At 42.7% G+C, this 12,860-nt stretch overlaps 1 protein-coding gene across 1 annotated transcript; it reads left to right on the forward strand.

The window, feature by feature from the left end:
* Positions 1 to 852: 852 nt before the first annotated feature.
* LOC308624497 (DLA class II histocompatibility antigen, DR-1 beta chain) lies at positions 853 to 9,381 on the forward strand. Its single transcript, XM_081247756.1, has 6 exons — positions 853 to 1,020; positions 4,591 to 4,860; positions 7,133 to 7,414; positions 8,169 to 8,279; positions 8,748 to 8,771; positions 9,059 to 9,381. Exons 1-6 carry the CDS (start codon positions 921 to 923, stop codon positions 9,070 to 9,072), a joined length of 801 nt encoding a protein of 266 aa, XP_081103882.1. The 5' UTR covers positions 853 to 920; the 3' UTR covers positions 9,073 to 9,381.
* The last annotated feature ends 3,479 nt before the right edge of the window (positions 9,382 to 12,860 follow it).

A 12,860-nucleotide genomic window follows, 5' to 3' on the forward strand; every position in this document is an offset into this window, starting at 1 on the left:
GTACAGATTATACTCTAAACAACAGCTATAATTCTGTCACATCATCAGTTACCAGGGGATGCTGTTCCTTAAAGCATCCAGAGAATCACAGCATTTTTCAGTATTGTTATACCTGAAAGATCACAGTGCCTTCATTTCAATTGCAGAGGTTAAATAATTTCGCCAAATCTACAAGTACAAGAAGGACCAAATTAAAGGTCTCCTAAATTGCAATCACTTTCTCTCTACCTGCCCAACTCCTAAGCACACTCACACATATATTTGTCAAAATATCTAGGTTAAATAATTTCGCCAAATCTACAAGTACAAGAAGGACCAAATTAAAGGTCTCCTAAATTGCAATCACTTTCTCTCTACCTGCCCAACTCCTAAGCACACTCACACATATATTTGTCAAAATATCTAGGTTAAATAATTTCGCCAAATCTACAAGTACAAGAAGGACCAAATTAAAGGTCTCCTAAATTGCAATCACTTTCTCTCTACCTGCTCAACTCCTAAGCACACTCACACATATATTCGTCAAAATATCTATGTCTTCGAGTAAGAGAAATGAATGATCTTTAGGCTCAAACATGTGACACATCATTGACCAGCAGGGAGCTGGCTCTCAAGAGAAGCCCAAATAAAATGTGTCAGATACAACTGGATCAAACATTTAAAGCACTAAGTTAAAACAATCCTTTTAAAGGAGGAAATTCTAAGTTTCAGAAGAGGACCTTCATATTGAATCTCTGACCAGTAACTGATGATGCTTCTCATCTGTGATGCTGATTGGTTCTCCAACACTGAGATAACCCAATCCAGGAGCAAATACTGAATTCCTTGGTTGGTATCACTTGGGTGGAGGAGAGTCACATTACCCATTTGAGCAGGACTTGCCTGCTCCCCTCACACACTGTCCTCTCCTGTTCTCCAGCATGGTGTCCCTGTATTTCTCCGGAGGCTCCTGGATGGCAGCTCTGACAGTGATACTGATGGTGCTGAGCCCGCCCCTCGCTTGGGCCAGGGAGACCCAATGTAAGTGAACACTTTGGGGGGTGAGCTATTGTGGGGTGGGGGAAGGAAGTGAGTTAGCTTTACCTCTGACTCCAGGACAGCCTTCTTTAAAAATTGTGACTTTTCGGGCTTCCCTGGTGGTGCAGTGACTTTGTCTTTAGTGACCACCTATCTTTATCACATGGATCTCCAATCTATCTACAACAAAAGGTGCCTGGATACTTGCCCTCTCAACGAGTGTGGCATTCGTAGCCTCCATATCTATAGTCTATTTCTTCTCAAGTGTCCTGCAATGAAACTTCCCCAGCCTTGCATCCCATCCCTTCAGGTGTTTGAAAAGGTTTAGAAAAAACGATGTTAAAATAATTCTCCATTAACAGATCTCTTTATTATGTTGAATTGTACAAGAAAAAGGGAAAGTTTCTCTGAAGACTTTATGGCGAATCTAAATAATTAGGAAGATCTCTCCTAGAAGGTCCTGTGTCATGTCCTCAGCAGGATCTGTGACGCTGCGACCTCTCCCTAATATATGAGGATGTATCAAGGGAACTCCCCCATTATCTTCTTTCCATTTTCCCTGAACTCCAATGTTTACAAGGTTTGAATCCCTGTACTAGGAGTTCTTTGACAGAAGTTGGGGTTAGTTTTCTCTCTATTTCTCCTGGGTAAGGCACCTGGAGCTGAAGCAGGGATTCTTAGTACTTGGAATGACCCTGTGGATAAAGAGCACCTATGGGGTGTTCTTTGATGCCTTAAAAAATGTAAGGCATCTTCTGAACACCCAACAAAGGTTAGTGACCATTATGAATCTATTTTGAGCCTTTCTTTTTTTTTTAATTAATTAATTTATTTATTTATGGCCGAGTTGGATCTTTGTTGTTGTGCATGGGTTTTTCTCTAGTTGTGGCAAGCGGGGGCTACTCTTCATTGCGGTGCGCAGGCTTCTCATTGCGGTGGCTTCTCTTGTTGCGGAGCATGGGCTCTAGGCATGGGGGTTTCAGTAGTTGTGGCTCACGGGCTCTAGAGTGCAGGTTCAGTAGTTGTGGTGCATGGGCTTAATTGCTCTGCAGCATGTGGGATCTTCCTGGACCAGGGCTCGAACCCATGTCCCCTGCATTGGCAGGCGGATTCTTAACCACTGCGCCACCAGGGAAGCCTGAGCCTTTCTATACTATCAGTTTCCCCCATATCTCCCCCTTCTCTGGCCGGAGCATAGAATAAATTATATGAAATTCTGATTTTGTAGTTCACAGATAGTCAAATATCTGCAGTTTTACATGGGAAACCATGTACCTCATTAGGGTACAGACAGTGTGAAAGTTGTTTCCATCCCATTGGGCTGAAAGCTGGTAAGCAAGTCAAGGGAACTCATTGGTCTCTTGGAGTCTTAGACCCAAATTTCATAAGATCATGCAACATGCCCTCTGTTTTCCTTAATCAGCTATGTTTAGTTACCTCAAATTTTAGTTCCTCCCTATTTTTCCCCAGAAAAATATGTCATCACCAGATCTGATAATCCCCAAAGTATGCACAGACCCTCAGCATTATAACAGGTTCGCTGGATGATTTCAAACATAATGAACTCTTCCCCTTTTCTTAAAATTACCATTTCTTCCCTGTGAATGTTTCTTCCAACTAGTAGAAGAAGAAAGAGGAAATTTGGGTTTTTCATGAGAAGTAGAAGGGATATAATGTGTCATCAGAATAAAAGAGTGTTGGAGCTGAACCCTTTCTTGCTTTCTGGGATGCCCACAAAAATCAATTCCTAGAACCCTGGGTTTATTAATTTAGACTACAAATATTTTTCTGAGCAACTATTATTATATGCTGGGCTCTATTCTAGGCTCAGACAATCCTATCTGAATCAGATAGAAAAATCCCCAATTATCTTGGAACTTACTTAATGACAAGAAAGACAACAATCCAATAAACATTTAACAACAACAATGACAACCAACAAAACCAAAAAACATTTCAGAGAGCAACAAGTCCTCTGAAAAGAATAGTTCAAGGTTACGGGACAGAGAATATTGGATTCGCCTGCCTTCAATTCAAGTGTCTAGGGAGCTCTCCCTGGAAAGGTGACATTCAATTGAGACATAAATGATGAGAAGAAGCCAGACATGGGAGGGATCTAAGGGACAAATGCTCCAGGGAGAGGGACCAAGGGAAAGGCCAAACTGTGGGAGGATGTTTGCTGTTTAAGGGACAGAAAGAAGGCTAGAGTGACTGAAGCAGAGCAAGCAAGTTGGGGAGTGAAAGAAGATGAGGTTGGAAAGGAAATCAGGAGCCAGATCATGGTAGGCCCTGATGGTCATGGGGAGAACGTTGATTTTTATTTGTGGAGATATGTGGAGACAAAGTCCTGAGGGATCAGCCTGACCTCCTATCCACCAACCCCCACCATTTAATTCATTTACAAGTCATACAACAATCTACCCCAAATCTGTTCACTCTATTTTTACTACTGTCTTTGTCACTACCACACTAAATGAAGCCACAAGCACACCTTCACTGGAGAATTCTACCATGTTCCTAAACGGTCTCCCTGTCTCCACTTGCGAACTCCTAAAATCCAATCTCTATGTGGTATACCTACAATTATTTCTTAAAAGTAAACATAAATGACCCTCCTTGTAACGCTTCAGTAGCTTCACGTATCTCTGCCTAACCTAGGTTAGGGTTAGGGTTTCCCATTACATTTAGTATGAAGTCAAAATCCTAACATTGTCTCCAAGGCTTCTAAGTACCCCACACCATTTCTCCAGTCTAGTCTTTTACCCTCCTCCTTCCTCACTCTCTGTGCTCAGTGAACTGTTTTTTTCTGATTTCTTGCAGAAGTTCATCATGTCTTTCAAGCTTCTGCACACGATATTACCCTTACCTGAAATATGCCTCCTCTTTCCCTCACATACACCCTCCTACACCCACTCTCCCTTTCAGCTCACATCAACTTAACCTTTCCTGTCACATCTTAAATATCAGTCTTTAGAGACTACTTCTCTGACACCCTAACGTAATTATTCTCTGTTCTAGATCTCCACGCTTTTCTTGTGACATTTCTGGCTCCTGTATAGTTAATTCTTGTGTGGTTGGGTTTTGTCCATCACTTTCACTAAATTTTATGCTCCTAGAAGGTAGGGGAGATGTTTGTTTTTCCTTCTGTGGAATCCCAGGGACAGCAGCACAGGCTTGGCACAAGGTCAGCACTAGGTAAGGAAGTGTTTCAGGAACAGCTAAAGGGCTGTGGGATGAGAGGAGGAAGCAGAGTGTTCTTCCGGTGGAGGCATTCAGGAGGAGGTGGTGATGGGGCAAATCCCCATCCGGCTCCGGCTTGGAGGTCTCCAGCCAAGTACAGAGCTGACTGCATCCCAGATGCCTTAGGATCAGGGGGGTCTCCTCCACCCACCATGGTCTCGCTTGACCCTGCAGATCAAAGATGAACCCGTGGGGTAGTTGAGGGTGCCAGTGGAGCCAATAGGGGAGTGTCAGTGCCCCATCCTCCGTCTGGGTGCCCTGCATTTGTGGTTATTGCCTTCAGTCTCTTCCCAGGAGCCCGCCCAGGTAATCAGATCTTTCCTGTCCCCACAGCACTTTTCATGTATCAGTTTAAGGGCGAGTGTCATTTCTCTAATGGGACAGAGCGGGTGCGGTTCGTGGTCAGAGACATCTATAACCGGGAGGAGTTCGCGCGCTTCGACAGCGACGTGGGCGAGTACCGGGCGGTGACCGAGCTGGGCCGGCCGGACGCCGAGTACTGGAACAGCCAGAAGGACCTCCTGGAGCAGCGCCGGGCCGAGGTGGACACGTACTGCAGACACAACTACGGAGTTGTGGAGAGCTTCACGGTGCAGCGGCGAGGTGAGCGCGGGGCTGGGCGGCCAGCGGGCGGGGGCGCAGTGCGTGTGAGTGTGTGTTTGAGACAGAGACAGAGAGACACAGAGACGCGGACAGAGGAGACTGCGTTCGGGGGGCGGGGTGTGTGTAGGGCTGTGAGCAAGTACAAGTTAGGCGGGTTCCTGTGAGAGCCTGTTGTCCGGAGACCGTGTGTGATTTTGTCAGTGACTGTGAGAGGGGAGAGAGCGTGTGTGGTGTGGGGAGGCCCGGGAGGGAGGGGAGGTGTGGCGGGAGGGGTGCAGGAGGGAGGCTCTGGGTGTGCTTGGTGGTCCCTGTGGGGGAGGCGAGGGGGAGGGGAGGGGAGGGGAGGAAACCCCGACTGCGGTGGGCGGTTAGAGATGCGGGAGGGACTTCAAGGTGTCTGTGGTTGGGGGAAGGTTTGGGGGAGGAGAGGTGAGGAAAGTGAAAGGATTGGGAGCCTGTGAGGAGAAGAGTCACAGCGCGTTCTGGGCACACACCCTCTTACTCCTGACACCCCGGAAATAAGTGTGCCGCGTCTGTCTGTGTGCAGGAGCGCTTCACTGAGAAAAAGGCGTCAGACTAGTTTTTGACAGGTGCGGGCAGGGGAGCCTCTGCGGCTCCTCTGATCTCTCTGAAGCTTATTTCAGGCCTAAATTTCTTGCTTTTTTTCTCCTTAGTATATATATTTTACATAGTTGAAATGATTGTGAAATCAACTTTTTGAATTATAATTTTGTTACTTAATATGCTGGTGTTACTATTTTTTATAACGCTAGTAGTATTTGAGTAGTTACATATTATCCTTTTTATATTTGTAACAATTTACCTCATTTTACTTTACATTCCCCTTTATTAGATCTTTTTTCAACATTACCAAACAGTTGAAAATTTATATCTTTTTGTTTTTATTTAAAATTTCTTTGATTTCTAAGGTTCTTGAACATTTTTCACATATTTATTGGCTAACCCTTGTTATGGCTCTAAGAATTATCTCTTGTTGACTATCTCTGCGGTCCTGGTGGTTTTCTCGGTGATTTTACGGGTTCTCTATGCATTAAGATTAACAAGTCGCTGACGTTTGATTTAGCTTTTTCTCCGGTTTGTGGTTTATGTTTTGATTCTGTTCATTATATTCCAGGTTAGGAATTTAAACATTTTTATTTAATGAAATATACTGCAAAATTCTTAGTGATGATTTACCATCAATCTTAAATCTACCACTTTGCGTTATTGTAAAAAGGATTTTCCCCCCAGGTTTCTCTTTTGCAACTAATAATTGTGTTTATTGTGGCTGGTGGTGTCAAGGGTTGTCTCAGGAGCTAAGCACACATATTAATGAGTCTCAGGCCCTGCCCTGGACTGAAATGCCAGCTTAAAAAGAAAGACAATTGTAAAATGTTACAATTCCAGTAATAGATCTGCTTGTTTTGCAAAGCAGAAGAATTGATCAGCTGAGTGTAATAATAAGCTTTTGTTTGGTTTTTTTTTTTAAATGAATGACTTCACTTGGTCCTTTCTCTCCCCTTCAGGAATCATGCTTTCCTTGGGACTCAACTCAGAGTTCAAGAGTCACCTTTGTCTATTCCTGCTTCCCAGGGTAGAACCCTTTCTGTGGTGTTCTAAGGTGTGAGTGTAGCATTCCCAGGATTTTATCTTCTGTCTCCCCATCTACCCCAAGCTGTCCCCTAATTTATCCACACTGCTTTGAGTCATATTTTCTCTCCAAGTAAATGAAGATAGTAAATAGCTAACATATATTAAAGACTAAGTTCCAGCCATCGTTTCACATACTTTAGGTACATTAATCCTCACATAACCCTAAGAGGTAAGTTAGTATTATTATCCCCCTTTACAGGTGAGCAACCTGAGACACAGAGGAATTTTAAAACTCACCCAGGATCAATCTGTAAGAGGTAGAGCCTGTATTTGAACTCAGGCACCCTGGCTCCAGAAATCATGCTATTAATAATACACTATATACTGTGCAACGATTTGTAAACACATCAATTCAACAATGAATAACTCTTTCATGCTATGAAAAAACAAAACAATAGAAAACAAATTTCCTGAACATCTGTCAGATCTAATGGGCCCATACTGTAAGCATTAAAGTCAAGTCTTATGGCACTGATTTCTGTTGGGCTACATAGCCAGCTTTCAGGGAGGCCTGCTGGAGACTGAAGACTGGGACTAGAGACTGGGGGCAGAAAGGCAGCCAACCAATGAGACTTACTCTCTCTCCCTCACTTATCCCCTCTACATTTTTCTCTCCTAGTGGCACCTACAGTGACTGTGTATCCTGCAAAGACACAGCCCCTGAAGCACCACAACCTCCTGGTCTGCTCTGTGAATGGTTTCTATCCAGGCCACATTGAAGTCAGGTGGTTCCGGAACGGCCAGGAAGAGGAGGCGGGGGTGGTCTCCACAGGCCTGATCCCTAATGGAGACTGGACCTTCCAGACCATGGTGATGCTTGAAACAGTCCCTCAGAGTGGAGAGGTCTACACCTGCCACGTGGAGCACCCCAGCCGGACCAGCCCTGTCACAGTGGAATGGAGTGAGAAGCTTTCTGGCCTCATAAGTTCCTTACCTACCAAGAAGGGATCTTGCTTACCCCTGAGTGTCAGGTTTCTCCTCTCCCCACAGCATGTGTTTGCTCCATGTTCTCCTCTCCTTCAGCTGAGGTTATTATTGAGGATATCACAGGAACCTTATAATATCCTGTGATAGAAATCCTCTGATAGTTTACAGATATCCTATGGTATCTTCTACAAGTACCTATACCCCCTGGGAGGCAATTCTGCCTGACATGCAGAAAAGAGGTGCCCCTGTTTTGAGCCTCCATGAAATCTCAGGTCATGGTCACTACATGGCCCTGGGCACCAGTCCCCTGCCTCAGGCTGGGCTTGTACTTCTGACACTGTTTCTCTGAGATGTTCACTGTGATCTGAGAAGGGGCACATCCTCTGCAATATAGGGACCTTCCTGACATGAGGGGAGTCCAACCTCAGTTCTGCCTTTTATTAGCTCTGTCACCCTAGACAAGCTACATAATATCATTGAGTCCCAGGCTCCTCACCCAGCAGTTGTTGTAGTCATGGCCTTGTGTCAGGGCTGTGATATTTAAATGGGTTCAATGTCTTAACCTTGTAGCTACTCGGTATTTTTAACCTCTTTTCCAGAAATGACCAATCATTCTAGTTCTTCCAGGGCAACCTTCTTTCCCCATTCTCAAAGATCTCAATCTCAGAATCTCAATTAGAGAAGTTGGATCTGGGATAAGAATCACTAAAACTAGCTTCTTTTCTCAGGGGCACAGTCTGGATCTGCTCAGAGCAAGATGCTGAGTGGAATCGGGGCCTTTGTTCTGGGTCTGCTCTTCCTTGGGGTGGGGCTGTTCATCTACTTCAGGAACCAGAAAGGTAAGGAACCTGTTGACAGCTGAGATGCCCCACAGACTGTTTTGGAGGAAGAAAGATGGTTTTGCTCAAGTTTGTTCGCTGTATATCAGTGACCCTGTATAAAACTTTTATTTCCCCTTTATTGACCTCAAATTTCCGGAAATCCAGAAATCAACAGTTCATGGTTACTTATGGTTGAAAAGTAAGAGGTGATGGCCTGTAGAGATAAAAGAAGAGTTAACATGCATGGAGATTTTGCGTGGAGATCCTGGGGCAAATGCAGGAAGAGACACAAAGGCTGATGAAATTACACTGGATTTGTGTGACAGAAGCTTCATGGATCACATGCTCCTAATGTCTGCTCTCCTGTCTACCCTGGCATTAGGGGATATATGTTGTGGTGTAGAGATATATCAGATGGGGGCCTGGGGCTGGGGACAGAATTCCTTCCATATTGTTTAAATATATATCTTCTCTTCTCTTTCCCAGGACACTCTGGACTTCAGCCAACAGGTAATGCCCTTTAATCCTCTTTTAGAGATAGATTTGGTCTCCTAGAACTGGTTGTAGAGATGACAAGACAGGAGACAGACATAATGGGAAAGACTTTGAATTCTAAACTTCTTCTTGCCGCTTAACAAAAGGCCAGTTCTCTAAAGTAGCTTTGGCTCAGGGAGATCTAGGAATTTTTTCCCCCTTCTTACAGTACTGCTTTAACATGAGACCCTGGGAGAGGGGGAAAGAAGCTGCTTGTAGAATTAGCTTGTAGTAAAAACAATGCTTTCTTCTGTCTTCTGCAGGACTCCTAAACTGAAGTGAAGATAATTACACTCATAAGAGAAAGAACCTTCTGGCTTAGCTACTTTGCAGCATGAAAGTGTTTCCTGTTGGGCTTTTAATCCACAGAGAGTACTTTCTCAAGATCTGGTTTGCTCCTGCAGAAAATCTCCCTGATGGCTTCCTCAGCCCCTGCCCCTTGACCTGGAAATCTGGAATATTGAAGACAGTATCCTCTCTTCATTCTTTCCTGGTCCCTTTTATATTCAAGCCTTATGGCCTCCCTTTCATCTGAACCCACATTTCTTTACAAAGTTTTGCTCAAATAAACGTGGAGTAAGAAGCATCTGCCTGATACAGCTTCAAGGAAAAACGTAGGCAAAAAAGAAAAAAAGAGAGAGAGAGAAAGGGAGTGTCTGGTGGGGAGGGTGGGCAGCAGGAGGGTGAGAATTTCCCACTCTATCCTTCCTGAGTTCCTGTGGCTAGACTATTAATAAAATTGATGCAAGACAGATGAGCAAGAGAAAAAGAAACAAATTTTAATTCACATGCATGGAGGTCTCTAGAAATAGGACCTAAGAAGTGGCCAAAGCAGGTAGCTTTTATGCTTTTTAGACAAAGAAACAATAAGTTTGTGATGAGTATTTGACAGGACAAGGAAACTTAGGTTTTGGGTGCTCTAACAGTGAAGAATCTAACCAAAGTTTGGGCTTGAGGTAGTATCAATAAATTAAAGACACAACAAGGTTTGTTTATATAGGTTTCTCGGTCTGAATTCCTGTCTCTGGTGATAAGTCTGTCATACCTCCAGATGCAGGGAGTGCATCTTTCACATGAGAGATTATTTCCTGTTTTCAGGGAGACAGAAGGAGGGTCAGAGTGTCCCTCTTGCATTGGCCATTTCTTAAGTAACTAGTTCAAAATAATCAATATGCCATTGTGGCATATTTGGGAACAGCCTTCCCTGAGCCCCAACAAGAGGTTGGGGCCCCAATCAGAGACCTAAACTTTTTTTTTTTTTTTTTTTTTTTGCGGTACGCGGGCCTCTCACTGCTGTGGCCTCTCCCGTTGCGGAGCACAGGCTCCGGAAGCGCAGGCTCAGCGGCCACAGCTCACGGGCCCAGCCGCTCCACGGCATGTGGGATCCTTCCGGACCGGGGCACGAACCCGTGTCCCCTGCATCGGCAGGCGGACCCTCAACCACTGCGCCACCAGGGAAGCCCGAAACCTAAACTTTTATCTTAAGCATCTAGGAAAAATAAATTTAACTTAAAAAATAGAGGAAAGGAAATAATAAAGGTAAAAGAGAAAATTAATACAATTGAAAATAAATGTATAATAAAACTAACAAAACTAGAAGGTTTTCTTTCTTTCTTTTCTTTCACTTTTTAAATAAATCACCTACAAGATTGCTAAAGAAGAAAAAAATCTAAATTACAAATTATTAACACCTGGAATGTAAAAGATACTATTCCTAAAGATCCTACAGGCATTAAAAAGATACTAAGAAGATATTATACAGAATTTTATGGCAGTATATTTGATATTTTAGATGAAATTCTTTGAAAAACACTAAATTTCATGATCTATTTCTGTGTAACAAATCATCCCCAAACTTAGTGGCTTAAAACTGTAGCTATTTGATGATTTTTCACAATTCTAAGAGTTGGTTGAACTTAGTGGGTGGTTTTCATGGAGGGTCTCTCACATGGCTGCAGTCAGACAGGAGCTGGGGCTGGGGTCCTCTGGAGGCTCATCTGGGACACTGAGACACTCTCTCCCTCTGCATGAAGTTCCAGTGCCTCTTAACGTGGGCTATGTGTTCCCATCAGCTGTGAAGACAAGCCTGATGCCTCAGGATTCCCAAGAAAGGAAAGTAAAAGCTACAAGACTTCTTCAAACTTAGCCTCAGAACTTGTGTGGAGTAATTTCCATCACATTATAATGGTCTAAGTGAGTATAGGGTCAGTCCAGATTTAAGGGGAGGGGATATACAATCTACGTCTCCATGAGATAAATGCAAATAATTTGTACCCTTCTTTAATCTACCCCATATAATTTACCAAAACTGATTCAAAATAGACAATCTGTATAGTGGTACATCTGATAAAGAAATTTAGATCATCCGTCAATTGAAATCCAAGGCCCCATTTGCTTCAATGTTAAATCTTACTAAATTTTTCCAATCCATCTGAAATTGGTTTTTATTGAAATTTGAGTAGGTGTCACATTAAATTTCCTTAAATGGACCTTCAAACGACCTAGCAGCATTTACTGAAAAGACCCTCTTTCCTCCATTGCTCTGCAGTGTCACCGTAGACCAGAGCATTGCATTTGTGAGGCAATCTACTTCTAGAATTTCTCTTTTGTTCTGTTGTGCAGTTTATCTATACTTGAGCCAACACTACACTATATCAATTAATATATCACACAATGTTAACTCATATAGCTTTCATTATCTTGTGTTGAATTTCTTCCAGTTTTTTTTCTAATTTTTCAAAATTTTCTTGGCTAATCTAAGACTATAGTATTTACATGTGAATTTTTAAATTCAGCTTGGCAATCCTCCCACACCACCACCACCACCACCAACAACAACAACAAGAAAACCCCAAAACAGTGAAGAAACAAAACAAAACTAGCAAGGAAGCCAGCAAACAAAATTCCTTGCCATGATGTTAATGAGATTCTTACTGAATTTAGATTAATTTAGAGAGAACTGACATCTTTAAAATATCTACTCTTATGATCAATCTCCAAACTTTGTATTCTCATAACTTATGTAGTTCTATTAATTTCTCTTAATGATGATTTGTAGTTTCCACTATAGAAATCTCACTCATCTTTTATTAGATTTATTCCTTGATAATTGACATTTTTGGATGCTATTGCAAATGGTATCATTTTCTTGATTCCAAGGAATGCTCCCCCCCCAAAAAAACCCCACTGCTACAACTAATAAGAAAGTTCATCAAGGTTGCAGAATTCAAAATCAACCCAAAAAATCGATTTGTATTCTATATATGGCAATGAAGGCATTAAACAAAAATTAAGTGTACAATATCATTTACAATCTGGTAAACTGAGGCCCACCAAAATTTTTTCAAGACTTTATTTGAGGGAATATCAACTCAAATCCAGCAGTGCCAAACCGAAATTGGTTAGGAGCACTCCATCAACACAAGCTGGGGGAAAGACTTTTATAAAAATGAGGCAGAAGGAAAGAAAGGAAATTATTTGATTGGTTATAACTTAAGTGGCCGCCTTACTTGCAAAAGCCTAGTTGAGTGTTTGTGACTGGTTGCTCTTAAATTCATTTTCTGGGACACGAGTGCATTAACAGATATTAGATCTGGCTTGGGTTTGGGTTTGCTTATGCAGGCTACCAAGACATTCAAGCCATCTCAGTCTAATGGCCTCCTTGTGTAATTACTTCAGCAATTCCCCCCTTTTGGTCATCCTCTCATGTGTTTGTTACTAGCACACTCAGTTATCATCAGGGTGACTTGTTTCGCTGTGAAACTTATAGGTTATGAAATCACTTTTGAAGAAGGTTTTTGCTGTTCATCTCATTGTTCATCTTGTTTCTCTTTCTCAAAGCACAGTGAGACAATCTGATGTATTAATGGTGCTGTGAACACTTATAAAACCCTTGAGAGAACACAGCTCGTCAGGGAGACAACAATGATGGCTATCATAAGGAAAATACCAAGAGACTGAAATAGGCATCTATTCAGAGGCCCCATAAACCAAACCATTCTGTACCAAATAAATAAAAGAATGTACATGAAGAAGCACTAATCTCTTTTAGTCAAGTGGCTTAAT

This window comes from Mesoplodon bidens, assembly GCF_964165515.1.
Source record: "Mesoplodon bidens genome assembly, chromosome: 10".
NCBI lineage: Eukaryota > Metazoa > Chordata > Mammalia > Artiodactyla > Ziphiidae > Mesoplodon > Mesoplodon bidens.